This window comes from Arvicanthis niloticus, chromosome 21 (assembly GCF_011762505.2).
Source record: "Arvicanthis niloticus isolate mArvNil1 chromosome 21, mArvNil1.pat.X, whole genome shotgun sequence".
NCBI lineage: Eukaryota > Metazoa > Chordata > Mammalia > Rodentia > Muridae > Arvicanthis > Arvicanthis niloticus.
In genome coordinates, this window is record NC_047678.1 from 40,096,154 (window position 1) to 40,124,075 (window position 27,922).

At 46.6% G+C, this 27,922-nt stretch overlaps 1 protein-coding gene across 1 annotated transcript in view; it reads right to left on the minus strand.

Moving 5' to 3' along the window:
* The window catches only part of Scn11a (sodium voltage-gated channel alpha subunit 11), a 66,398-nt gene extending 61,906 nt beyond the window's left edge, over window positions 1-4,492 (minus strand). Inside the window, exon 1 of the mRNA XM_034483851.2 lies at window positions 4,103-4,492. Within this exon, the coding sequence (XP_034339742.1) occupies window positions 4,103-4,369 (267 nt within the window). The 5' untranslated portion in view covers window positions 4,370-4,492. The remainder of the gene's footprint in view (window positions 1-4,102) is intronic.
* Window positions 4,493-27,922: the final 23,430 nt, after the last annotated feature.

Below are 27,922 nucleotides of genomic sequence, written 5' to 3' on the forward strand. Positions count from 1 at the left end.
ACAGAAACTAAGCTTGAACAGCCACACATAGTAGGTCTCTTAAAATACTACCATTCTCAAAGAAGTTTTTGGAACTTGTCTTAAGATACAAAGAGACTGTGTGGTTATGCAGCAGGTCTGAGCAGTTCTGATGAAATAACCAATCTGCTTCTAACCTTTAAACTACTTCAGGGGCTGGTGAGAGGGCTCAACAGGACAAGGTGCTTGTCGCCAAGTCTGGAGACCTGAGTTCGATCCCGAGGACCCATGTGATGGTAGGCGAGAACTGATTCTAGCAAATCATCCTGTGACCTTCACACATGTACTAAGACGTGTACTTGCATACAAAACACACACACACACACGCATACACACAAACTGATTAATTGACTGATAAATAAATGTATGTAAATAAATAAATAAATAAATAAATAAATGTAGAGTGTTCGAGGGAAAAGGTCACCAGGTGTGATGCAGTGTGATGTGTAATGTTGACTGTTTTTGTGCATCTCTGTCTCGATTGTGTTAATTAAGGTGGGAAGACTCATCCTAAATGTGGGCAGTACCACAGCCTGGGGTACTGACTGAGTAAAAAGGAGACAATGAGCTGAGCACTGGCGTTCATCTCTCTCTGTTTCCTGACAGTGGATGCCGTGTGACCAGCCGCCTCAAGCTCCCGACCTCACAGACTGTAGCCCCTCAAGGTGTAAGTCAAAATGAATACTTCCTCCACTAAGTTGCTTCATGCCAGAGGTTCATCAAAACTACAAGGATTGTAACTAACACACAAAGGCCCCTTCTCATCCCCCAACACAAACAGATCTACCTGTGGTCTTTACCTGAGGAAGGAGGTGGGTACTGACCCTATGCATGGAGCTTTTGCTATCTGTCAGTGATGAGGGCTCTACTGGCCCTTAGAGGCAGGTCCACAGATGATACCAGACACAGGACAGACATGCCAGATGATGACGAGGCACACCTCTAAAGGGCCCAGTGGGCTACCTTAGTTTCCTTCCTGTTGTTCAGATGAAGCTCATGACCAAAAGCAACTTGGGAGTCAAGGATTTGCTCAGCTCACACATCCGGGTCACAGTCCATCATGACAGGAAGTCAGGACAGGAACCTGGAGGCAGGAACTGAAGCGAAGCCGGGGAGGCATGCAGCTTGCTCAGTCTGCTTCCTTATACACCCCAGGACCACTTATCCAAGAGTGGCACCTCCCACAGTGGGCTGGGCCCTCCCACCTCCATCATCAATCAAGAAAATGCCCCAGAGACTTGTTCACGGGCCAATCTGATGGAGCCATTTTCTCAACTAATTTTTCTTCTTCCCCAATGACCCTGGCTTGTATTAAGTTGATTTAAAAAAAAAAAAAAAAACTAACCAGCGTACACACTGTGCTCAGTTCTTCTCCTTGACTTGTGTCCCTGAGCACCAAGAATAGAGCAGTCCTAGACAGTCACTTGTCACTCACTAGCTTCTGCCACTCACCCCAAATTCTCCCTTTTCTATTTAACAGCAGACCTGTTCTCCTAGCTGTTCTGAGGCCGACCTTCACAGACCGAGGGCCATTCCTGTATCCCATCGCACTGCTCCTCTAGTGTGAGAGAAAATCCCTCTTAACCTCATGGCCTAGCATGTTCTCAGGTAAGAAGGACAAACCCTGATGCCCATGGCCAAAGCTAGAAAAGTAGTATAGCCCTGGATCTACACCAGAACATTCTAGCCACCTCCTTCTCATCAGGGAGCTGCTGGACACACTGACCTGGAAGCCATCTGTCTGTGAGGGAAAGTACGACCTGAGTGTCTGTCAGTCTTACCTCCACAGCAATATGAAATGGGCCATGGGGTTCCTTCGGTGCCAGGAGACTATGAGCTCAAGACTTGTTAGAAGGGCTGTATGTCCTTCCTTTGAGTAAACAGACCATTTGGGGGCAGAGAATGACCTTCTCTTTGAGGACAGTCACCCCTGATGACACAAGGAGGAGGATGGTTACCCCTGACAATAGACGGAGGACGATCACCTCCAACAACAGAGGGAACAGTACAGTTCTGCCCCTGTATACTTTGGCTCTCCTGGAGCTTCCTCTCATTGCTTTAAATATTTCAGCTAATGGTGCATTTAACAACACTTGCCAGGGCTTTAATGACTAGAAGGATGGGAACCAGCTCCTCCTACCTGCTTGCTGACACATCTCCACCTCTTTCCTCTGTAGGAGCCTCTAAAGAGAGGCGGAGTCTAAGTTGCCAAGAACTAGAGAACTCTTGAGATTAGTTTCCACTTGTCTGACCTTATAAACCTTTGCTTCCTCATCTGTAGGGTAGAGCGCCCTCACATCACTGTTAAGCTCACATACCACATGAGATCATAGGTGTGCAGGGTTGAAAACTTGCCTTCCAGTTCCAAGGACAAGCCCAGGCTAGAAAATGGCGGCCCTAAAACCAGAGCCTGCCCTCCAGGAGTCTGCAGCTCACAAGCTATTGTCTGTCCTGTAAGTTTCCTACCTAGCTCCAAGATAAAGAGAATTCTCCCAACTAACTCCTCTGACAACCATGCCCCAAGAAGAGCCTGGGATTCTGGGGCATAATGAAAGAAGAAATGAGGAAGTGGGTTTTTTTTCTCTTTCTTCTCTCTGTCCCTTCCACACATACTCCCAATTTCCTCTAAATGGCTCGTCCGCATTTGGTCTGGCAACTCTGGTATTCCCACTTACAGACCATGCACCCAGGTAACAACTCTTTGAGAGGTCATGATTGCCAGCAAAAGATGCTCTTAGTATCACGATCATCATACTAAAAATTTCCCCAGGCTCCCAGCCTCTGTCTGGTGGACTTTCCTACCTCTGTTGGACCATGATGACAGCAAGGCCATCTGGGCCTTTTAAAATCCTCTGGGGGGGGGGGGGGGGGGGGGGCGGGCTCATAGCCCAAGCTTTCAATGAGCCAAGGAGAGCCCAGAAATCAGACTTCCTCATTCTGAAGTCATGCCAGAATTTCCAGCAAGAATTACATCTGAGCGGGCTGGAGAGATGGCTCAGTGGTTAAGAACATTGGTTGCTATTACAGCGAACTTGGGTTCAATTTCCAGCACCTACATGGCTGGCATCTCACAACTATCTCTAACCCCAGGTCCAGGGGATCTTACCCCCTCTTCCAGCCTCTGTAGGCATGGCATGTCCATGGTACACAGACACACATACAGACAAAACACCCATGCACTCAGATTAAAAACTAATTTGGAAAAAGAAGCATTCCATATAGGGATGGTGAGATGGCTCAGCTGCTGGAGACACTTGCCAAGCCCGACAGCCTGAGGCAGATCCCAGGGTGCATACGGTGGGAGAGATCCAACTCCGAATACATTGTCCTCTGACCTCCACACACACATGGATCCGCGGCACATGCATCTGCACATACATACACAAAATAAATAACTAAATGTAAAAAGTCTAAAAGCAGAATTACAGTTTGTAGATAAATCGTGGAGGTTTCTATATGTTGACGTGGGGGTTGGAGATAATCACATGAGCTCACTTGACTAACACGGACTTAGCCTTCAATGGTCGAGCATCTATTCTCCATCAACTATCAGTTTGACCTTCATTAATCTCACTTAGCAGCCTAGAAAGCCTACGGTCCAAATGTTTTATGTGGTGATGCTGTTGATGAAAAGGGCATCCCTTCCCTTCTCGATGCTGTTAATTGTGGGTGTCAGTTTGATTTACAATTTAAAAACTGCTTCCACGGCGTGTCTTGCCTTGGAGTAGGGAGATCAGACATTTGCTCTCACTCTAGATATAGGAAGTGAGGCTCTGACTGGCCATTTGTCTGAAGTCATGAAGCCAGGCTCCAGCTGTGGGATGACTTCCTGTCCTGACTGACCGCCATGCTTCTTTTGGGCATGGCTGCTTCCGGTGGTGAGCTTTTAATCTTTCTGCAGAGTCAGCCCCATCTCCTTCCCCAACACACGAATTAGAGGAAGCAGGAAAGAGCTACAAAGACAGGGCGATGGCAACGGGAAAGAGGAGTGCCCACCTCCCACGGACCCCAAGACTGGATTCAGAGAACCAGCCACGCACATGTGAGCACAGGGAGGCGACGCCCCGCCTGCGCGTGAGTGTACCTTATGGTCTTTGTAGAACGGGTCCAGGTCTTCCAGGGGCTTCGCGATAAGCTCAGGGGGAACGTCCCCATAGAGCTTAGGTAACTTCCTGGAGGCCTTTAGGTCAAGCTGAGGCCGAGGCTGGGGCTCGGCCGCTGCCTTGCCTTTGGAATTCTTCTTCTCCTTTTGGATGGCGATCCGCTTCTCTATTGCAGCCAGAGAGTCGGAAGTGAAGGGGCGGAAATTCCGCTCGTCTGGGAAGATCACTGGGTAGTACTTCTCCTCCATCTTCACCCTTGGCACAGACGGCGAGTGGCAGAAACACAGCTCTCAGGGTGGGGACGGAGCTCAGGCCTGGGGCTCACTCTCAAGGGGTAGCATCCCGGAAGTCTACAGAAACGGATGCTGAGGTGACAAGGTTTGGGTGTCAACTGTCTGTAGGGTAGACCAGAAAGGGATATCACACTGGCACAGTAGAAACTTGGGGCACAGACCTGACAAGGGACAGGAAGAACAGACACACTTTATATTCTGTGTGCTCTCCATGTTGTAGAAAGAGTCCTGTGTGTATATTTTATAAGTTGGTCCCCTGGAAAAGCAACAAGTGCTCTTAACCACCTGGCCATCTCTCCAGCCCCAAGAGTTAGCATCTGGACACACAATCACCTTCAATTGATACTTTAAAAGAATGGGGAAATAAAAGCCCCAGACACATAAAAAAAAAAACAAAAAAACAAACAAACAAAAAAAAAAAAAAAAAACCTGATGACCAGACTCCAGGTATGTAAGAGGGCCAGGAGATCTCCTCCCACAGCAACAGCTGAGAGAAAGAACAAAAAAACATGGGCCTGTCACCTGCCAGAATCCACAGCACAGGTCGATACAATAGTCCTTTGGAATAAACATTGCTGCTGAGACTAGAGCTGTAGTTACAGACAGTGAAACACACTGTCCATGGTATATCTGCTGGACCTGCCGTAATACCACACTCTTGTGAGACCCACAGAAAAAGAAATACCCTCGGGATCTAACATAGCTTATATATTGATTCAAAATGCATTTATCAAAAGAGGTAACCAGGGGGTTAGAGAGACAGCTCAGTGGGTAAAGGTGCTTGCCACTAAGAGTGATGATCTAAGTTCATTGCCCTAGACCCAGATGGTGGAAGTAGAGAACCAGTCTAGGAAGTTGGCTTCTAACTTCCACACCAGGGGACGGGGAGGGGAGGGACTATAGTAAAATTTTGTTATAAAGATGTAACAAGGAAACTACTACAAAATGCCATTTAAATAGCCCAAACCTCAGGGCACATCTTTAAGAGAGAACTGTTCCTAGAAAGACCCTCACGTGAAAGTAGGAAATAGGGCTGGAGAGATGGCTCAGTGGTTAAGGGCTCTGGCTGGTCTTCCAGTGGACCAGGGTTCAAATCCCAGCACCCACACAGTGATAACGATCCACAAGTCCAACTCCAAAGGATCAAACACCCTCTTCTGGTCTTGGACATTTCATGCATGTAGTGCACAGTCATACATGTAAGCAAAACACTGATACATGTAAAAATAGTTATTTTCAATAAAAATAAAATGTTTTAAAATAGAACATATGTCCATCCCGACACACCAGTTGATCCCAACACTGCGATATAATGAAGGCCAGAGCAAAGCAGCAGGCTGCTCCGGGGGTCAGAGGCGTCACCAGCAACCAACACAAGAGAGATCGCAATGGATGGAATGCCATAGAAAGAATTCAAAACAGTTAGTTTCTAAAAGATCAATGAATTGCAGAAAATAGTGGGACAATTAAGAAAGACAAAATAGAGAAGTCAATATGAAGGTGGATATTTTAAAAAGCAAAAGAAAGTCTTGGAAATGAAATGCTTGTTGATACTTGCCAATACAAGTATCTGAGTAGAGAGCTCCATGTAGGGTCTAGCTCATGCCAAAGAAGGGGTTTCAGGACTTGAACACGGTGACAAATTAGAGAAATCAGACAGCATCAGAAAAAAACTAAGAAACTATGAACAGAACATGCAAGGACTCTAGAGGGCAGAGGCAAGAGGACCAGAAGTTCAAGGTCATCCTTAGCTACATGCTAGGTGTGAGGCCAGCCTAGGCTACATGAGATTCCGTCTCAAAAATCTAAGAACAAAGTTACATATTTTTGTGCTGAAGACACAAAGAAATAGGCAAAAGACACAGAACACTATTTAGGGAAATGATAGCAAAAAAAAAAAAAAAAAAAAAAAAAAAAAAAAAAAAAAAACTACTGTCCAAAATCTTGGGGACAATAAGGACACGCAGTTATAAGAAACATTTATACATAACCAAGTAAGGGCTTCCCCATGTCATGTTACAGCTATGTGCAAGAACTGAAGGAGAAATGACTGCCTCTTGGAAGAGGACTCCAGTAGCTCAGACAAAAATAGGAAGAACTGGCAACTGGGACTACATCAATCTAAAAAGTACCTGTATAACAAAGGAAAAACTAAACAGAATGAGCAGATAGCCTACAGAACGGGAGAAAATCTTTCCCAGCCATTTAGCCAACATAGGATTAGTATCCAGCATCTATAAAGAAGGTAAGCACCAAAGGAACAAATTAGACAATCAAGAAGTGGGCAAAAGATGACAGTAGACTCTCGAAAGAGTAGGTACACGTGACGGATACATAGGAAAAATATTCACCATCTTTAGCCACCAAGGAAATGCCAATCAAAGATGCACTGAGATCCCATCTAAGGCTGGAGATACACCTCAATGGTGGAACGTTTGCCTAGCAAGGGTGGGGCCCTAATTTAATCCCTGCATGAGAGAGAGAGAGAGAGAGAGAGAGAGAGAGAGAGAGAGAGAGAGAGAGAGCAATTAGACTGCCTACCATTTAAAACAAAAGCAAAGGATACTGAGGCACGTGGGAAAGCAAACCTCACACGCTGCTGGTGGGAATGAAAATCACACTGCTGGTGGGAACAGAAATGTCTTAAGTCACTGTGAAATCAGGGCGGAGACTCCAGTGAGAATAGAGCTACCATACTGACTAGATACAACATGCCCAAATTCACACCATAACAACTCAAGGACAGCATCCGACAGAGATACCTATACACCTGCAGTTACTGGGCCATCCTTTGTGGTATCCAGCTTTGAGGATCTACCATAAAGACTGTCTTTAAACAAGCAAGACAGGTTGGACCGGAGATGACCATGTTCATTGACATCAGCCAGACTTAGGCAAATATTACATTTTTATTCTCCAGTGTGGATCTGGGCGTGGGGATAAAGACATACAAGGAGGATTATTGAGGAAGAGGAAAGAGATGAGGGAAGGGTAAGAGAGGACCAAGAACAGGGTCAACGGGTATTATACACACATATGAAATCACCACAATGACGCCCGCAGTCCTGTGCAGTCAACGTGCAGTAACAAAAACATTAAAGAGTAAGTAAGCAGAAAAATACAACTGACAAAACAGGAATAACCAGAGGAGGTGGAGAAGTAACTGCCAGTGAACTCCGTTCTTCCTCTCACCGACAGACACTTCACAGACTTGGTAAGTGAAGAGATTGGGCGTTCAGACGCCAATGGCTGGAAGTAAACACAGAACTGGTAACAGCGAGGTCGCGCAGGGGTGAAGGTGGCCCTGAAGAGGTGAAGTTATTTAGCGAGGAGAGGAGAGGTCTGTGTCCTTCAAAGTGGGAGTCACAGCACGAAGGCACCGGTGTCTGCACACAGGCTCTGGGCTCCATTTAAAGTCTCCCAAGGTCACATGACTCCCCCCTGTGCTACACCAGCTCGTCCTTCATCCTCTCCCCCTGCCCTGTGCCCTGAGGTGACCCACATTTAACACGAAGTTGGGATCCCTTGTACTTGGGTTATGTCTAGACAGTGAATGCACTCACAAGTAACCCTGAGGGGAATGGAGAGGGGTCAGGAATATCCTCCTACCTCTCTTGCTGGTCCTGGCTATCAGTCACACTGGTAGGCTGCCATCTGCATGTGTCTCCATCTGGTCCTGCCTTCTTTTACCCCTTCTGATACCGGGTGTTATAGCCCCCACTCACCAGACTACACCAGAACTACACCATTGCTCATTTCTGTCACTGAGATCTGCCCGCACCTTCTTACAAGGTCCCTTTAAATAAAACAGTCTCAAAATGCCCAGTTTGGATGAACCATCTGTTTCCTGCTGCAGCTAGTAAAGCCATTCATTCAACATTTAAAAAACACAAACAGGAAATGATCCGCCAGAGCTGCCGAACACAGGCAAGTTTAATGCGCTGGCATAGCTCTCCTCGGTCCCCGTCTCACGATCATGTTTTCCATGGCTGGCACTGGCACTCGCATGCAATTGTGCGAGGTCATCTGCTCACTGAGCCCTGCATGACAAACACTTTAAAGGACTCAGCTACCGTTTAACGGTGCTTAACCTGTCCCAGGAAAAACTGTGGGTGTGTAACCTGCATCATCTCATATTGGTCTGGGAACAGTCTCAAGAAGTAAATGTTCTTCTACCCTCTGAGAGGAAGGCTCCCAACCGTTGGATTGTTTCCATTTTCTCTCTAGGCAGCTGTCTGGTCAGACCCTCACATTTTACCCCAACCAGTAGGGGAAAGGCCTGGGCGATCATGAAAGGTTTGCAACTGCCCACCAAACGCACTTAGGAGGGGATCCTGTCCATACAGTAGAATGTCAACGGTCACATGGGCATTCATGAGTTAATAATGGTTGTAAGCTAGACTCTCCATGGATTATTTAGGAAAAATCTAAAAGGTAGGTGGTATCACAACTTGACAATTTGACACAAGAAAGCACCAAGGCTTAGAAAAGTCAAAAGCCTTACCTATGGTCCTATATGCAAGTTCTGGAGAACCTCAGGCCCAATCAAGCACTTTCCAGGTCGCAAGCTCTCAGCTGCCCTGCAAATCCACCCAGCTGGTCATTCCCAAGGGAGGCAGGAAGAGAAAGCCACCCAGTCTCCAGTAGGGCTGAACAGGGTCTTTGGCTCCTGCACTGTGTGTGACATGCTTCCCATCTTTGTCACAGGCATCCCACTGTCTCCTACCAGGTCACCCCACCCAACCGCCAAGGCAGGTAGGCTCCATGGTACCTCCTTGTCCACATTGCATGGTGGGCTGGCCAAGTTCTTAGCCTTGGTTACCCCTAAGTCATGTTTGTTAATGTAGATTACAACAGAAAGAAGGTCACCTCCCCATCAATAGATTCCATAAGAAAACCAGGAAGCAAGTGACCATGAGCAGACATTCACACAAGGACCTCTATCCAAAGCCAACCACAAGATTAGTTCTCCAAACAAGAAACCGCACAGTAATTTCTGATTAAGTGTCCACAGGGGACCCAGAAAATATTTAGATTTGTACCAGGACCTCGGGTTTAGATAAAATTTAAGCATACCTTGTCTAGAAAACACCAACTGGTGACATCAAGCCCCGAGGGTGACGAACACCTGTCAGAGCAGGGCAGCTAGCCCCTCCTGTCAATTCCTCCCCCAAGCTCTGTGAGAAGCGACCGATGGGCTCTGACACCTGACTGTGTATCTCCTACCTGGTCTTCAGCTCTGATTTCAATGAGATATGGTTACAAAGGGGCTTGATCTTAGTCTGGCACAAACACACAAAGCTCTCTCAATAACAAGCCCCAGCTTGAAAAGACAGAGGATTGGGATAACCCCAGCCTGGATGACTTACCTGTCTTCCTGGTAGGGAGGCTCAGGGCACCGTATGGCTCCAGAGATTCTCCCTCTTGGCAGTGGGCTCGAGCTCTGGGAGGGGCAGCTGGGAAGCTGGGTGGAGCTCAGGGAGGGCAGTAAGCGGGAAGGAAGCCAAAGTGATTTTAAAGAGTGAAGGAAGCCTTGTAACCGGAGAAGTGACTGAGAGGGTACTTACATCTTGCCTTTAATCAGTGCTTAATCTAACCCTGAAAAAGCATCATCAATAAAGAAACAGGTTGGTTTTTCTCCTTAGCTTCATCCAAGAGTGTGATGGGAGACAGAAAATCCTCTCAGAAAAGCTTACACTGGGTTCTGCTGGCCACCTGAGCCTGGCTATTGAACCCCACATAACATGCCATCCCTTGCGAGGAATCCAGTCAGAATCCTCCCCACCCCCTTTCTTTTCCTTGTGCTGTATGTTTGCTTATGTAGGAGCCAAAGGGGTGCTAAGATGACCCCCTTGGCCACCAAACCAATTCTGCAGAGGTCCTGTCACCAAGCCTCAAGTCTCTTCAGTGTGAGCCACAGGGTTGTTTTGTTGTTGTTGTTGTTGTTTTTAATTTCTGGAGAAATTTAAATCTAACAGGAATGAGTACAGCTCTGAGACGCCATAGGACAAGGTTCTTGGATGTCGTTAATGCTGAAGCTCACAACCGGTCACTGCAGGGAACACATGCCGCGTGCTGCTCAGCCTCAAATGGTCATCTGTCTCAACCCCCAACCCCAAGACTCAGGGACCATCAAAGAAGAAGATCATAGTGAATGCCTGCACAGGATCAAGCCAATCACCATTCCAGGATGGAGGTGGGAGGGGCTCATGAACCACCACTCCTGGCTGAGGAGATATTAATGGTTGATGGCTACTGGAAGAGAGTTTTCTTTATGGGCTTGGCCTCTGATAGACCAACCATGCTCCAGTGAAGGGCCACACACCCATGAGCGGGGGTGGGGGGGTGGGGGGTGGGGGAGCAGTACAAACTGCACTTAGCGAGTTATTAAATAGAAAGAAAATTTTCAGACGGATCTCTAAGTTTGAGGACAGCCTGGTCTATAGAGCAAGTTTCAGGAGAGCCAAGACTATGCAGAGAAAGCCTGCCTCAAATAAATAGATAGATAGATAGATAGATAGATAGATAGATAGATAGATAGATAGATAGATAGATATAAAATAAATAAAAATTAAAAATTAAAAAATGATATGAAGTTGTGAGGGCTGAGGATGGATCTGAAATGAATTAGGGGAGGAGTCACAGAAATGATCCAGTAGATTGTACTCCTGTATCAAGAACATCTACGTGGAAAGTGTCACTCTGTAGACCATTCTCAGGCATTGTCATAGTTGTGAGACCATACCTCCTAGTGTATCCTAGACACTAGGAGGGTAGGGTGGGAACTGGGCAAATGTCATCAATCCTGCCCCAGCAACACTGAAGATCACCTTCTGCCCCGCATTGATAAGCTAAGATGCTGGGCACACATAGAAGTTCCCAGGCCTTAGCTTTGTCCCTATAGAAATGGGATAGCTCTTCCCAGTCTCATTACTTTTAGGAGTGAATGTAACCATAACTGGCAAATGCCTGACAACCTTTAGTTATAATACCTGTTGGTGTGTGTATGTGTGGAAGTGTGCATGTGTGCATGTGCGTGCATGTGCATGTGTGTATGTGTGTGTGAGTGTGTGCATTGTGTGCATGTGTATGTATGTGAGTATGCACATGTGTGCATCTGCATGCATGTGTGCGTGTGTATGTGTATATATGTGCATGAGTATGCATGTGCGTGTGTGAATGTGCATGTGTATGAATGTATATATGTGTATGTGTGTAAGTGTGCATGTGTGTGTGCATGTATATGTGTGCATGTGTATGCATGTATATATGTGTGTATATGTGTGACTGTGCATGTGTATATGTGTGGGTGCATGTATGTGTGTGAGTGTGCATGTGTGTATGTGTGAGCATGTATGTGTATGCATGTGTATGTATGCATATATGTGTATTGTGTGAGTGTGCATGTGTGTGCATGTGTATGTATGTATATGTGTGTGTGTGGCTGTGCATGTGTATATGTGTGGGTGCATGTATGTGTGTGAGTGTGCATGTGTATGTATATGTATGTATATGTGTGTGAGTGTATGTGTGTGAGTATGCATGTGTGTGCATATATACATATGTGCTTATGTGTATGTATGTGTATATGTATTTACATGTGCTTGTGTGGGCATGTGTGTATATGTGTGTGCATGTATGTGTGCTTGTACATGTATATGTGTATGTATGTGTGTACATGTGCTTATGTGTGTGCATGTGTGTGTGCATGTGTATGAGTGCGCATATGTGTGTGTGTGTGTGTGTGTGTGTGTGTGTGTGTGTGTGTGTATCGTTGTGTGTAGAGGTTAGAGGACATGGAATGACCTCGCATGTCATTCCATAGGCCACTGCCCATCTTGCTTTTTTTTCTTCCTTTCTTTTGAGACAATCTCTCCCTGACCTGGATCTCAGTATTTACTATCTCTGGAGCCAGTGAGCCCCACAGATCTGCCTGTCTCTGCTGCCCCGGTGGTAGATTAAAACACATACCACCATTTTTGGCTTTTCCTGCTCTTTTTTGTTTTTAAACATTTTGTTTTGTTGTGTTGATTTTTGAGACAGTGTCTCCTTGTGTAGCCCAGGCTAGCCCAAACTCACAGAGATACACATGGCTCTGCCTCTGCCAGATTAAAGGCGTGCGCCTCCATGCCCAGTCATCATGCATAGGTATTTGGGTCTGCACGTGGATTTGTGCACAGGGGTGTGGGTGCCTGCTGAGGCCAGGGGCATTTGATCTCTTGGGGCTGGAGTTGCACACAACTGTGAGCCATCACGTGGGTGCTGGGAACTGAACTCAGGTTTCTTACGAGAGCAGCAGGACTCTACCACAGCAGCATCTGCCCAGCCTATTGCCTGGGATTTTAAGGGAGAAAGTGCCTAGTTACTTTCTCATCCTACCAAGCCAACATCCTCCATTCTGTAGAAAGGAACTGAGAGCACAGACATGGAGATGTGTGGCCTGGCGTGGTGTACACAGCCTGGCCATTCATTTAAGAACGAATCGGAACTCTAAGTCTTCATAGGATGTCAGGATAGCTCTCAGAATAAGAGAAGGGAAGAGAAGAGAAGCACTGAGCCTCTGAGCGTGTTTTCATGCAAAGGAAAGCATGTGCCTTTGAAGAGGCAGGAGGCCTCTAAGCCCATTATCTTAAAAGGCTCCTGTGGGATTTTTTTTTTGTTTTTCAGTATCAACTTATTTCAAATATTTTTTTTCCAAACCATCAAGCTGTATTTGGGATTCCTGAAGTTTCAGAGAATCCTCGTAGCTTCCACCTTGAAGTAAATGCAAAAGATTTCAAGTATGCGGGCTTAGTGACAGAAAGAAATATGCAAACACAGGCCACCTGAGCAAGGAGACTGTGTCTCACCTTCCCCCCAGACTCCCAGGTCCTATGAGCCTGGTTCTGGGAAGGACACTCTGCCAGGTCCGCCTTTGTAGGGTTTTCCTCCTCCCTTTCCAGTCAGCTTCCCCTGAACGAACCCTTCTTGCCTCTCAGATGGGCCATCATGACAGTCTTCCAGAACAGTCCACCACATCCCCGTGCATAAACTGTCCCATGTCTTAGCCTACCTTACCCAGCCACACTCTGCACTGCTTCCTTCTCTGCGCATGCCCTGTCTGCTCCGAGCCCTGCTAATGCTGCTCTCTCTCCTCTTACCTCCCTTTCACTGGCTTTCCCAACCTTACCACCTCTTGGTCCCTGCTACACCCATGAAGCTTTTTTGACCTGTGTTGTGGTCGGTACTGTCAGCTGACAGACTCTTGAATCACTGGAAACACGGGTGTCTAGGCGCACTTGTGGTGGACTGACTTGATTGCATTGATTGTGGTGAGAAGGATCTGCCTTAAATGGATGATGCCATTCCCTGGCAGGAGACCCTAGACTGTTTAATATGGGAAAAGCAAACTGAGCGTGCGTTCATCACACTCTGCCTCTCGGCTATGGGTACGATGTGACCAGCTGTCTCAAGCTCCTGCCACTATGAAGTCCCCGCCGCGTTGGACTTCGATGCTGTGAGCCAGAATGAACTCTTTCTCCCTTAAGTTGTTTTGGCCAGGGTATTTCATCAGAGCAGTGAGAAAGTAACCTAGACAACCTGGGAGACACGCACATTCAGTCAGCATGTCCTGCATTGCAGTGGTCAGTTCCATTCCGCTTCAGAATCCTTCAAGACATTCTCTTTCAATTCGGGGTTGTGTTCCTTTCAAGGCATTAGACAGACATCGCAGCACACAGGCGTTCATGTGAATACACAAAATACAACCACAGGAGCGAGAGGAGGAAGTCAGAGAAGGAAGGAAGGCCAATAAAGATGTGTTTCAGGTTCGTATGGCGGTCAGTCTCTCTGGGGACCTTCTGAAGAGTCAAGGGGAACGTACTTGCATGTCGGGAGTCTGGGACATTTATCATCTGATTCACAACCCCTAGTGGCACCTCAGTCATAGCCCCCCAGCCTCCAAGGTGATTTCAATAGTCTTAACGTCCTGATCATCATCTTCTCAAGTAATCTCCTGTCAAACTGGACAGACTATCCCGTGTCACAGACAGGCTACTGAAGACATGACCGTATAAGGTCCCTAAAGCTTGGATGTAGAAGGCCTTGTCTGCTCTGTACCACTCTCTTCGGCTGACAACTCTGTGGGAAGCCTGTGACAACACCTATCCCTTTACAGGGTCCACGGTTAGAGGAATGGGGGGCCTCTTGACAACAGCCAGAACTAACTTAATATCTACATGAGTGAGTCACCTTGGAAGCAATTCTCCATTGTCAGCTAGGGCTCAGTCTCCTTCCGCTTCCAAACTCTTCAAGGACTGAGCTTCCAAAGCTTTGCAGAAGGTGCCCACCAAGACAGAAACCATGGGAAACAAGGCAGCCCTCACCGTGGGAGGTTATTAGTATACCAAGAGAACAACCCAGCATGGAGTTAGCTGAAATCAATCACAGGCTGAGGGGATGTGTCCGGTCACTGGAAGCAGCTGGTGTGCTCAGAGATACCATAAAAGGGAGTTGTCTCAGGGAGATAGCTCAGCAAGGATCCATGTACTAAGCTGGGCATGGACGACCTGAACTCAGTTCCCGGCACCCAGGTCAGGAGGCTCGCAGCCACCTGTAAGCTAGCCACAGGGAATTGGATGTCCTCTTCTGACCTCCACGGGCACACATCTAAATATTTAAAAATGGAGAGTAAAGTCACAATAATTTTAACACTGTGGAGGCAGAGACACAAGGACCTCTGAGGTTCACACCAGCCAGCCTGGCAGAACACCAGGCTCTGGGAGCCATCGTGGCTCAAAATATAAGGTGGCTGGGTCCTGAAGAGTGTCCTCTGACCTCGATGGACACCTGCGTAGACAGCTGCATGCCAGCGCTTATCGAGGTGTCAAACTCCTGCACCCCCTTTCCTGACAGTGATAAGAAACGCTCCATCCTCTGACTCCACAGCTCATTCTGTGGCCCTGCACTTAAATTCTCGTGCACTTCCCAGTTACTGATATCTATTCTTACTGGTTCTTCTGGTCGCACATTATTGAATCCTAACCTTAGCTAATATAAGCAGAAAAGAGACATCACTGGAGGATGTCATACAGAATTCAAGGGAAATGAAACTCGGGGTCCTCATGGGATCAAATTCAAACTCTGCTTGTCTCTTGTTTCTGTAGCTGTGTGACATTCTCTCTGCGCTCTTTTCTCCCTGCGTTCCTGACAGAAACACAAACTCTCTCTGCTATGGACTTTAAATGTTCGCCTCTTCCATTCCCAGATGCAAAACTCCTAGAGAAGAAACTGGCTGGTCCTACCAGAGCCAGAAGCCTGAACCAATGTATACAGGGAAGGAGATGGCATCAGGATTGTGTGCAGTTCACCAGATGGATTAGGAAGAAATGATTCTTACAGAAACCCCAAATTCAAGTGGGGAGATGACTAAGTCAGTGTAGTGTTTGCCTGAGTTCAAATCCCAGAACCCACATTTAAAAATCCAGGTGCAAGCACTGCCCACCTGTGAGGTCAGTGCAGGGAAGGACAGAGACAGGGGGACCCCTGAAGCTTGTTAGCCAGCCAGTCAAGCCAAATGCATGCACTCTGGTTCAGTGGGAGACTCTATCACCCAAAATCAAAAGAAGATGGTGGGTCTGGAGAGCTGGTTCAGTGGTTAAGAGTACTTGCTACTCTTGCAGAGGACTGAGTTTGGTTGCCACCATCCTCCTCAGGCTCACAGTGTGCACAGGAGAGGCAAGCCAAACTAAATGTCTGTGGCTGCTGTAAGAATGCTGTAAGCATTCGAATGTATGATCTCTCATCTGTACCACATCACCACCCTACACAGAGGCGAATGGTCTATATACATTCCACACTTGGGGTATGTCGATGTATGTGTGCATGTGTGTTTGCACATGTGAGGGTATTGTGGTAGGAGGGTATGCATGCCTGTGTGTACATGTACAAACAGGGTCTCTCACTGAACGTGGAGTTAGGCTGGTACCCAGCAAGTCCAGCAATCTTGCCTTCAGTGCTGGGATTACAGGTGTGTGTGACCAAACTGGTTTTTTATTATTGTCTTAGGGTTTCATTGCTGTGAAGAGACACCAAGGCAACTCTTATAAGGGACAACATTTAATTGGGGCTGGCTTACAGCTTCAGAGGTTCAGTCCATTATCATCAGGGCAGGAAGCACTGCAGTGTCCAAGCAGGCGTGGCGCTAGAGGAGCTGAGAGTTCTATGTCTTGTTCTAAAGGCAAACAGGAGGAGGCTGGCTCCCATGTGGCTAGGAGAAGGATCTCAAAGCTCGCCCCTACAGTGACACACTTCCTCTAACAAGGCCACACCTATTTCAATAAGGCCACATCTCCTAATAGTGTCACTCCCTAGGCCAAGCATATTCAAACCATCACATTTATCATCATCATCATCATCATCGTCATCATCATCATCATCATCATCACCATCAACATCATCAGTATGTGGGTGCCAGGGACTTGAACTCAGGTTCTTATGCTTGCATAGCAAGCTCTCTTACCTCCAGAGCATCTCTCCAGCACACACTCAACACTCTTCATGCCAATCACACCAACCTTCCAATAAGCAGTCGCTGTAATGGTTTACTGGCTTACCAGAGCAGAAACCAGGCAGGGAAGAGATTGTTGGAAGAGGGGCAGGGACTGCGTAGGCAGACAGGCATGCTGCCAGCCTGGGGCTGGGGTAGGTGGCCAAGTCTATATGGAAGCCCAGCGAAGGGACTGGCTAGAAGTCAAAAAGGATATAATCAGCTTAGGAGTCACAATAAACTTGTTGCCATGCTAAATAGCCTTTAACTATTTCCATTTACTCTGGCTTCATTCTTCTTGGTTGGCCCTAACTGCAGAGGTGGGGGAAGTAGAGCCTTAATGGGCAGCACCATCGGATTTATAAAGGGAGAGAGGAACAGGTCCATCCTTTAACCGAAATCTTCTTGCAGAGCTGGGGCAATGGCTCAGTGGACCTAAGCTCAGGCCCCTAAGCAATAGAGGAAGACGCTCAAAGGGGGTCTCTGGTGTGCAACCTGTGGACACAAGCACACATGCTCTCGCAGGTACACACGCACAAGCATGCACTCACGTGAGCATGCACGTATACACTCGTGCACACACAGCACATACACACCTTTTTTTTTTTTCCAGTGTCCCACCATGAAATCATACATCTGCATGAGCACTCCTTGGGGAGCACTCCTTGGGGAGCACTCCTTGGGGAGCACTCCTTGGGGAGCACTGTGGAACTAAGCTGCCATGACAAGAAGACGCACACATGACTGTCAGAACTCCTGGGAAAATTTTAAAGGCATCTGGCAGTGAATCCTGTTGTGAGCAGAGATGGCCCATAGCTGAGGTTCAAGGTCAGCAGCAGATGGATTAGGGTCTCAAAACAGACCCGGGGCAGTTGGTTAATGCCCAAGCCAATCATGAGAATCTGTTCTGTCCATTCTGACACTGGGAACACAACACCTGTCACAAATGTCTTCGGCCAGTAAAGTAGCCCCACCCCAAAACCTCCAGGAAGCTTGACCTGTGGCCATGTGACACCATTAAAACTATATTTTCTTTTAACCATTGGCAGTTGGAAGCTGCTGGGGAAGGGAGAGCTAGTTTTCTTCAGTGATATGACCCTCTGCTAGGATGCCCATGCTCCCATAGTTGGTCCTAAACCCCTGTGCATTATGGGTAGTTCTAAGACTTGGTGCATTGTAAACGAAAATGACAGGAAGAGGAGGAAGAGGAGTGGGAGGAGAAGGAAGGAAGAAGCAAGAGGAGGAATTAAATGGGGGAGGGGGTAGGAGGTGGCCAGGGAGGACTTGGGGGTAAAAAAAATAGATATAACCAAATACATTGTGCAAGTGTATGAAATTCTCAAAGAACAAACACAAGTTTTAAGTATCTAAGGGCAGAGAGCTGTCTCTGTAACATCTTTCCTACCCACTCCTAATGCCTCCCTTCTGACTCGCTTCTGACGCACCTTAAACTAAAGTTTAAGGTGCAGCGTAGGTATTGAAGTTTCAGGGGGTGGAGCAAGAAGGGGATCCCCTCAGCCTTTCTCACTCCCCGTTGACCCTCAGGTTTTTCTGTTCTCTCCCATCATCCTCCTGTTCAGCAATAAAGCATGGCTTTCAATATCTCCAGCATAATTTTTTTTTAAAGACAAAGGTTCATGTTTAAGACAAAGACCCAGGTTGGCCTTTAACATGATATGTACCTGAGGAACTGCTGAGACTACAAACATGTACCACCACACTCTGTGTTGTGTGACACCAGGATCTAACCCAGGACTTCATGCATGCTGGGCAAGCACTCTGCCAACTGAGCTACATCATCACTATTGAGCATATTTTAAAAAATAAGTGTATTATATGCTCTGTCTGTCTCTGTGTGTGTGTATGTATGTGTATGCACACACACGTGTGTGTGTGTGTGTGTGTGTGTGTGTGTGTGTGAGATATGTATGTATGTATGCACTTCCCACAGTGTATATGTGGAAGTCAGATGATAACTTTGCGGAGCTGGTTCTCTCATGAGTTCCAGGGATCGACCTCAGGCTGTGAGGCTTGCCTTTACCCACTGAGCCATATTGTAGCCCCCTGAACATAACGTTTTTGAAGCTTATCCCTCTCAGATGTGATGGCTCACGCCTGTAATCCCAGCATCCGGAAGATAGATCCGGGAAGATCACAAGTTCAAAGACAGCTCCCAGCGTCCCTGCCTAACAAAAACAAAAATAAAAATAAATAAATAAGTAAATAAAAAAACAGGGCTGGAGAGATGGCTCAGCAATTAAAGGCACCGGATACTCCTGTGGTGGGGCTGAAGTTCAGTTCTCAGCTCACAACTGTAATTGCCTGTAAGTCCAGCTCTGGCCTCTGTAGACACTGCACACACATGTACACACATGCTCACAGGCACATACACAGACACACACACACACACACACACACAAAGGGACTGAGCTATCCTCTCTACTTTTCATATGCACAGTGCCCTGGTTCTTAATACCCACCGCAAGCAGGTTATCCATTTCTTTCAAACAAATAAAATGCTTTCTCAAAAGAAATACATCCTCAGCTTACTGGCCCTCCACCATTGGGAATTAGCTGTAAAAAATTGTTTTTATTTAGTCTGTTCTCACTTTTATATTCAATTTAGAAATGAAAAATATTCTGGAGCCAAGCCTGGTGGTACACGCTTATAATCCTAACACTTGAGGGATGGAAACAGAAAGAGCAATTCAAGGCCAGCCTGAGCTACATAGAGAGTTTGGGGCTAGCCTAGGCTACCTGAGACCTTGTCTCAAAACAAACAAAACAGATAGTGGAAATTTTAGTGTGTTTTCTATTATTCGTGCTTAGTCTGTAATATAGCTTACTCAGAAACCTTGATGTGAGCATGCAATCGCACATTTGTAGGTACTTAGAAAACAAGACCACGGTTGGTTCCCCCTGCAGCATCCTCCTAAGGCTTCCATCTTGGAATTGCTGCTTTTATGATCTATGCACTAGCTAATCCAGCCTGTGAGCATGCTGGGCTCCTTGGAAGGTCAACAAAGCCTTTTCCCTCAACTCCCAGCCTGTTGGTGCCTCCTGAGAAGGCACATCTGACCACTGAAGAAGCTTCAGCGAACCCTCAGAGCTCTGAGGTCTGACTTGAAGAATGGACTATGAGGAGGCCCCACTGTCACTCCAAAAGCCCAGTCCTCCTAGCCTGTCCTCCCTGGGCCCATAGCCAACCATAAGGGAGCTGACAGGCCTAGAAATACAGAAAAAGGACTGCAACCATGGCCCTTGTGGAGTGACCAGGATTTCAAAGCCTCCGTGGCACACAAATGCAGTGGTTGCTGCTATACTTCAGCCACAAGTCTGATCCCTGTGTCTAACTGGGACCCCTCAGTCACACACACACACCGCCCAACAGTACAGACTTGGAAGAAACCAACACAGGCGACCTGAAACTTGAGTGGACTCCGACTGTCTTATTTCCTTTTCCTGTTGTTGAGATAAATGCTCTGACAAAAGCATTTTGTCAAAGGGTTTGTCAGTCACAGTGGGGAGGTCGAGGCAGCAGGAGCTGGAAGCAGCTGTCACATGACATCCACAATGAGGGGAAATGAAAGGCAAACGCACTCTTCTCCACTGCTTTTGTGCATTTGCCCAGCCCGGGATCCCAGCTAAGGGAATGGTGCCACTCACAGTGGGCAGGTCTTCCTGCTGCAGCTGGTAAGATCTCAGGTGTTCTCAGAGGCTGACCTAAATCTAGATAACCCCTCAGAGGCTGGCTGGAGGCTGGCAGCTAAGTGATTTCAGGTTCTGTCCAGCTGACAATCCATACTAACCCTCACGACTACCCAATTTCCTCTGGAAGATGGGGTCCGTCTTCATCTCTTCTGCCTTTATGCCACAAACTTACTGCTGCAATTCTGCCAAATATCCACTCAGGTCACCCTCCCTCTCACCCCTCCCCTTGCCCCTCCCACTCCCCTCTCCTCCTCCTCTTCCCCCTCCCATCTCCCCTCCCTCTCCCCACATTCACACTACCAGGATCTGTCACTGGTTCAAACCACCTCTTTCCAGCACTGACTTCTATTGGGCTCCAAGCCACGAACCCTAATAAACACCAGGCCCCGTCTGTCTATGTCATAAATAACCCGGTTAGGCTGAAAGCCAGTCCAGGGCAAAGACTGTGTCCTCTCCCCCAAATCTTTCAACATCCAGCCTGGAGTTCACACTGAGTCAACATAAAGGGACTAAAGACATGGCTCACTTGGCACAGGGTTTGCCCGGCATGAAGCCCCAGGTTCATCCCTAGTGCTGCATAAAACCAGGCATGGGCCATATCTGTAATCCAAGCACTTAGGGGGCAGGAAGGAAAGACGGAAAGAAGGAGGGGGGAGGGAAGAAGGGAAGGAGGCGGGGAGGCGCTCACTAAAAGCTTGTGTAATACATGGAAGAGCTGAACCTCAGAACAAAAACTCATTTAAAAGGGCAAAGGAAACACTAGATGACCATTAATGGTGAACTGAATATGATAAATTATTACTTAAATCACTTGGTTTCACTCTTTGTTGTTACGAACAGTTAATTGGAGGGAAGAAAATGCTTGGGAGAAAAGCCTCCGAGCTGGGCCTGCCTCGGTGGGGGGAGGATGGAAAGCCTCCTGCATCGCTGGCTTGGGTTTCTCCCGGACCACACAGCCACCTTGTAGCACCGCTAAGCAGGAGACCGCTGCTCAGTTCCCAGCCTCCCGCAGAAGCCATGTTCTGGTCCCCTACCAAGCTTGAGCCCCTAACAGAGGCCCAAAGAAAAGAGGATTGGAAAGGTACAATGCTCTTGGCTCCAAGCACCCTCCCTTCCCTGGCTGGGCCCCATTCCACATCTCAACCATAAAGAAAGGTAAGTGCTGTGCTGGGGAGACAGTTCCATTGATAAAATGCTCGCCACGAAGGCATGAACATGTGCGTTCAGTCTCAGAGCCCACATTAAAAACAGGCTCTGGTTGCTCATATCCCAGTACCAGGGTCCCAGAGACAGGAGCATCCCCAGGGCTCACTGGCCACCTCAGGGTGAGACATGGGACAATAAGAGACCCAGACTCAAAAACAAAGCAGGTGCTGGAGGATTGAGCCTGCAATTAAGAGCACTTGATTACAGTTCTAGGCTACAGTCCTCCACTGCAGAGAAGTCACAGTGGCAGGAATTTGAAGCACCTGGTGACATTACACCCATAGAGTTCAGATCCCTACACCCACACAAGCTAGGCATCCTGTGTGTGCCTATAACACCAGTTCCAAGAGAGACAGGGAGAGGCCACAGGATCTCGGGGACTTGCTGGCTTCCAGCCTAACCAAGAAAGCACAAGCCTAAGGTTCAGAGAGACCCTGCATCAAAGAAATGGGCAGAAAGTGACAGAGAGCCTCCTGCAGCCTCCACAAGCTTACACAGGCAGACGGGAAGAGTTACCTGTGCACACACTTCAGATGTATAAAGAACAGTCAAATGGTTGTGTGTCGAGAAACGACATTAAAGGTTGACCTCAGTCCTACACACACACATGCATTCTTCTGCATGCATATCCATCCACATACTTACCCATATACAAGTTGGTCATGCAGTCAAAGCTATTTTTTAATTATCTTTAATTATGTGAGGGTGGGTAGGCATGTGCACTTGAGTACAGGTGCCCCGGAAGTCCGAGGCTTCAAATTAGAATTGCATGTAGTTTCCATCTGCCTAATGTGGGTTCTAGGAACCAAAGTCAGGTCCTCTGTAGGAGCAGGAGGCACTCCTAACCACTGAGCCATCTCTCCTTCCTCCTCTTATTTTTTAAAGTTATGTATATATCTGTGTGTGTGGGTATTTGCATGAGAGTGCAGGTGCCCACAGAGGCCAGAAGAGGGTGTGTAAGATCCCCTGGTGTTAGAGATTCAGGGGATTGTGATCTGCCCAGTGTGGGTGCTGGGATTTGGACAAGAGTTCTCTGATGAGAGCAGCAAGCACTCTTAATTGTTGGGGCATCTCTCCAGCCCCTGTTAACATTCTTGAATTGTACACTAACAAAGGAAAGAAAGAAGGAGAAAGGGACAAAGAGAGGGAGGGAGGGAGAGGGAGTGAAGACAGAGGGAGAAAGGAGGGAAAGAAGAGAGAGGGAGGGAGGTCAGAGGGAGGAAGGGAGGAGAGAGAGAGAGGTGATTTCTGACAATAACTGCCAGTCTTAGATTTTATTAATAACCATGCAGTGGGTGGGAGAGGCAGGCAGAGTGGGCCTGATAACAACACCAGCAAAGACAGAGATTCAAGAACACACAGAGCTGTGTGACAGAAAGAAAATCTCACACAATGTTTGCTTGACAACACTTGAAGAGTTTGAGGGACACCGTCTAGAAGCCAACATCAAAATGTTGAGATCCGCGCGGCTGCGATATATTTAACAAACACGATGGAGAGGCAATTTTGCAATTGCTGAAGTAGAAAGGGAGGGTTCTGAGACGCAGCTCAGGTGGAAGGTTAAAGATCTGAATTTTCACTTATATTTTGTATTTAATCTCATGTTGAAAGACTACTCCCTACCTTCAGTTTTATCACCAAAAAACATAAAAAAACAAACAAACAAAAAAAAAAAAACAGAAAAAAAACATTTCCATTAACCGTAAGCCTTTGAGTAAAGCTTTTATTTCAGAAGAAAAAGCTTTCTCACACGCTTGTTAATTAGAGGCTCACAGATTCTCCTTGTAAATCATAAGTCAACACCAATACCAGATGTGTATGATGTTGGGGTGTGTGTGTGTGTGTGTGTGTGTGTGTGTGTGTGTAAAAGAAAATCAAAATGCTAACAAAGATGTGTGTGTGTGAAAATACTTTTATAATTAAAAAACACAGTGCTTAAGGAGCTCGGAATAATATTTCCATCAAAATGGAGAATCGGGTACCTTGAATCATTTCTGTGATCAAAGCAACCACCACAATGGATAAAACAATGAAAGATTAAAATGTAAAACGTTTTTAAAAGCCCCGATGATTTAAAGAGCAACATGTGAAAGAAGCAGGCACCTTTTGCTCTTAGTTCTCTTGATGTGATAAAAAAAAAGGACCCAACAAAAACAACTTAAGGGGCAAGGAGTTTATTGAGCTCACAATTCCAGGGGACAGTCCACCACCGCAGGAAAGTCACGGTGGTAGGAACTTGAAGTAGCTGGTCACAAGACATCCACAGTCAGGAGCATAGAGAAATGAATTAGCACATGAACGATTGTTCTCCATACACAGGTCAGGATCCCCTGCTGCCCACAGTGGGCTGGCTCAGTCAATCAACAAGCAAGCCCATCTGTGCAGACAGGTCCAACATCTATAGGCTAATCTGATCTAGGCAATTTCTCATTAAGACCTCCTTCCCAGGCTATTCTATATTGTGTCAAGTTGACACTTGGAACTGGCCATCTCTGACTGGAAGAATGTATGGGAAGCAGTTTTTACTAGCGGATCTCTGCTGAGCCCTGGAGACTGGGTGTTCCCTTTCAGATGACTACACAGGATGAGGATGCCAAAAATCCCAGGGCCCTGTAAAGTCATACTCTCAAGAGGAGGCCAGTGTCAAGGTATGGCACCAAGAGCTGCACCTGGAGTGGAAGGGAAACCAAGCAGCCAGCAGACTCGGGGAGGCTTGAGGAAGCCAACTCGGCCCTTCTTGATGATTGTGTGTCAGAACTGTAAATAGAAAACCTTAAAACAATGAGAATCTTAAAGATAAAGTACAAGAGACTTTAAAGGATGGTTTTACCAAGGTCATTGTCAATGTGACTTCCCTGCAAGGATGCACTGTCCCCCAGAACTGTGACTTCCCTGCAAGGATGCACTGTCCCCTAGAACTGTGACTTCCCTGCAAGGATGCACTGTCCCCCCAGACCTGAGAACCAAACAAACCCCTTTTGTTCCTTACATTGCTTTTGTTGGGGGTATTTTCTCATAGTAACAGGAAATAAAACCAAGATACACATATACCAATAACTACCAGATCAGACACATATGAAGAGAAAATCAGTAATCTGGAAGGTTGACCAAAGAAAATGAAATGAAAATAACACAGAGAAATACAAAATGATACAAAAAAAAATGTTTAAGATGGATTTTTATATTCTCTCTCTCTCCCTTCTCCCGTGTGTGTGTGTGTGTGTGTGTGTGTGTGTGTGTGTGTGTGTGTGTGTGTTTCCATGGAAGCCAGAAGAGGTCACTGGATCCCTATAGCTAGAGTTACAGAAAGTGTGGCCCACCAGATGTGAATTCTGGGAAACTCTGGTCCTCTGAAAGTGGAGTATGCTCTATTAACCACCGATCCATCTCTCCAGCCCCTGATGCAAAAATTTAAAGAAGAGTCAAGGGGATGAAGGAAAAGGTAAAAGAGCAAGAAAACATAGTATGAAAAGCATTGTGACAATAATGGAGAACATTCCAGAACTGACAGAAAAGGTATGGCTTACAAATCCATAAATAAATAAATCCTCAATAAATCCTAAACAAAACGGGCAGTTTAAAAAGTTAATGACAATGCGCACATGACCGTGAAATCTCGGTACTTCTAAAGCAACGTCTGAAACCCTCTGGAGAAAAGACAGATCATGTACCAGTGAGTGGCAGTTTAATTGGTGACTGGCATCTCAGTAGCAACAGCCAAATCCATCAAACAATAGGGTAAAATGGTTAATGTACTGAGAAAAAACGGGAGAGACACTCAAAACTGTCAATCTGGAATTCTGTGCTGATAAATCCATCCTTCAAGAACAATAGTGAAGTAGAGACAGTTTCAAACAAGCACTAAGAAAAGTTGAGTCACCAAAAGAGTCCCACCGAAGAGAATAATCAAACAGATGCTTCAAGCAGAAAAACTGTCTTCCATGGTAAGTCTGGGAGGCAGCGGGATGGTGAGGGAAAACATGTTAATTCCTGGATGAAGCTGAGCACACACTGCGGACAGCCACAATCATATCTGATCTGAGGTGAGAGAAAGTAGCTACAAGTTTAATGCAGGAGGATAAAAAACATTTTAGTTGGAAGAGATTAATGGCATTGAAGCATTCAGAACCCTTTGTTTTGTCTAATTAGGCAAGAGGGTGAACATGCTGACAGACTTTAGCATGCTGAAATAAGTTGCTAAAGAATAGAAATTGTATAGCTTTTCCCAAGCGTGTTGAGAGGGAAATCACAATAATAAGAAGAAAAGATATCAGGCATGGGTGTTGTTGGGCATTATGTAAAGTGGCATGAGCCACTAGTCCATCACAAAATGGCAAATACTGGGGCCGATAAGACAACTCAGTGGTTAGGAGACTTTGCTGTGCAGTCCTAAGGACCAGCTCTTAGCACCCACATAATGAGGCAGGCATACCATGCAAGGCTGTAGCTGCAGATGGGAGGGTCACTGAGGCTTCCTGCCTTCCACTCTAGCCAAGAAAGCTTGAGCCCCAGGTTCAGGGTGAGACCTACCACAAAGGACTAGACAGAGAAAGATTGATAGAAGAAGACACTCAATGCCCTCCTCTGGCCTCTGAGTACATGTACAGGTGCGTGCACATGCGCACGTGCGCGCACACACACACAACTTCAACAACAACAATAACAACAACAAAAACTATTACCTAACAACCAGGTATGGTGGTGCATCCCAGCAGTCCCGGCACTCAGAAAACAGGATGATCATAGGTTTAAGACCAGCCTCAGCTTCATTGCAAGTTTATCTGACCTATGTGAGAGAGTGGGGGGAGGGAGAAACAGAGAGAGTGAAAAAGAGCGAGAGCGAGAGCGAGAGAGAGAGAGAGAGAGAGAGAGAGAGAGAGAGAGAGAGAACTGTGATTCCATCCCACTAGGTAGAAAAAAACGGAATGGAGGTAACTGGCAGAGGGTGAGCAGAGGGGATGATGGGGGGGGGGGGTCATTTAATGGATACAAAGTTTCCACACCAGAATAGGCAAGCCTGCTGTTTAGTCTCACAATCCCGTCTGTGCAGTCTGTGCAGTCTACACTCGTAGACCCCATACTTGAAAATGGTTAAGACGATGTGACATGCTTCATTTGGAGTCACCTGGGAGACACACCTCTGAGTTCATCTGTATAGTGTTTCCAAAGAGGTTTAACTGAGGAGAGGAGACCTACACAGACTGTAGGTGGCTCCGTCTCTAGGACTAGAGTCCCAAACTGAATCAAAAAGGAGAAAACAAGTCAAGCTCTTATACTGTCTCTCTGCTTTTTCATCAGGGACACAGTGTTGGCAGTCACCCACACTCCTGCCTCTGTGCCATCCCACCATGACAACTGTATCCATCAAAGCAACAAGAAAAGTAACTAATGTAGGTGATGAGCCTCCTCTTATATGTATTTAACCACAAGTTTAACATGTGGCTAAGAGGCCGGATAATGGCTCAGCAGTTAAGAGCACTGGCTGTTCTTCCAGAGGACCCAGGTTCAATTCCCAGCACTCACTTGTCTGTAGCTTCAGACTCGGAGGATTTAATGGCTTCCTCTGGCCTCTGTGAGGACTGCATGCACATAGTACACGAACATACACACATATACATAAAACAAAATAAAACATCTTTAAAGTAAAATATGTTTAGAAAACAGAAAACAAAGGCAAACACCATATAACAAGGGAGCAGAAACTAGGAAAGGACAAATAGTTTACCAACTATTAAGTTTTTACTCTAAATTAAAATCCTTAGGTTGTAGACGTAGCTCAGTGGAAAGTGATTGTCTATCATTCACAGTCCCGGGTTTGAAACTCAGTGCCACAAGACAAATAAGTCATAACAAATAAAAATCCTGTGTACACTCGTCAGATGACACAGTTAAAAAAATAGAACAGCCTAGAAACATGGAGATCCACGCACTGTCTCTAAGAGGGCTGCTTCTTAGGGTCTACCCATGCAACATCCTGTTTAAAATAAACATCCACGTTTATTTTAAAGAGAGGTTGCACTGCTAAGCAGTACTGACTCCACTCAGTCACCAGCACTGTTGCCTGG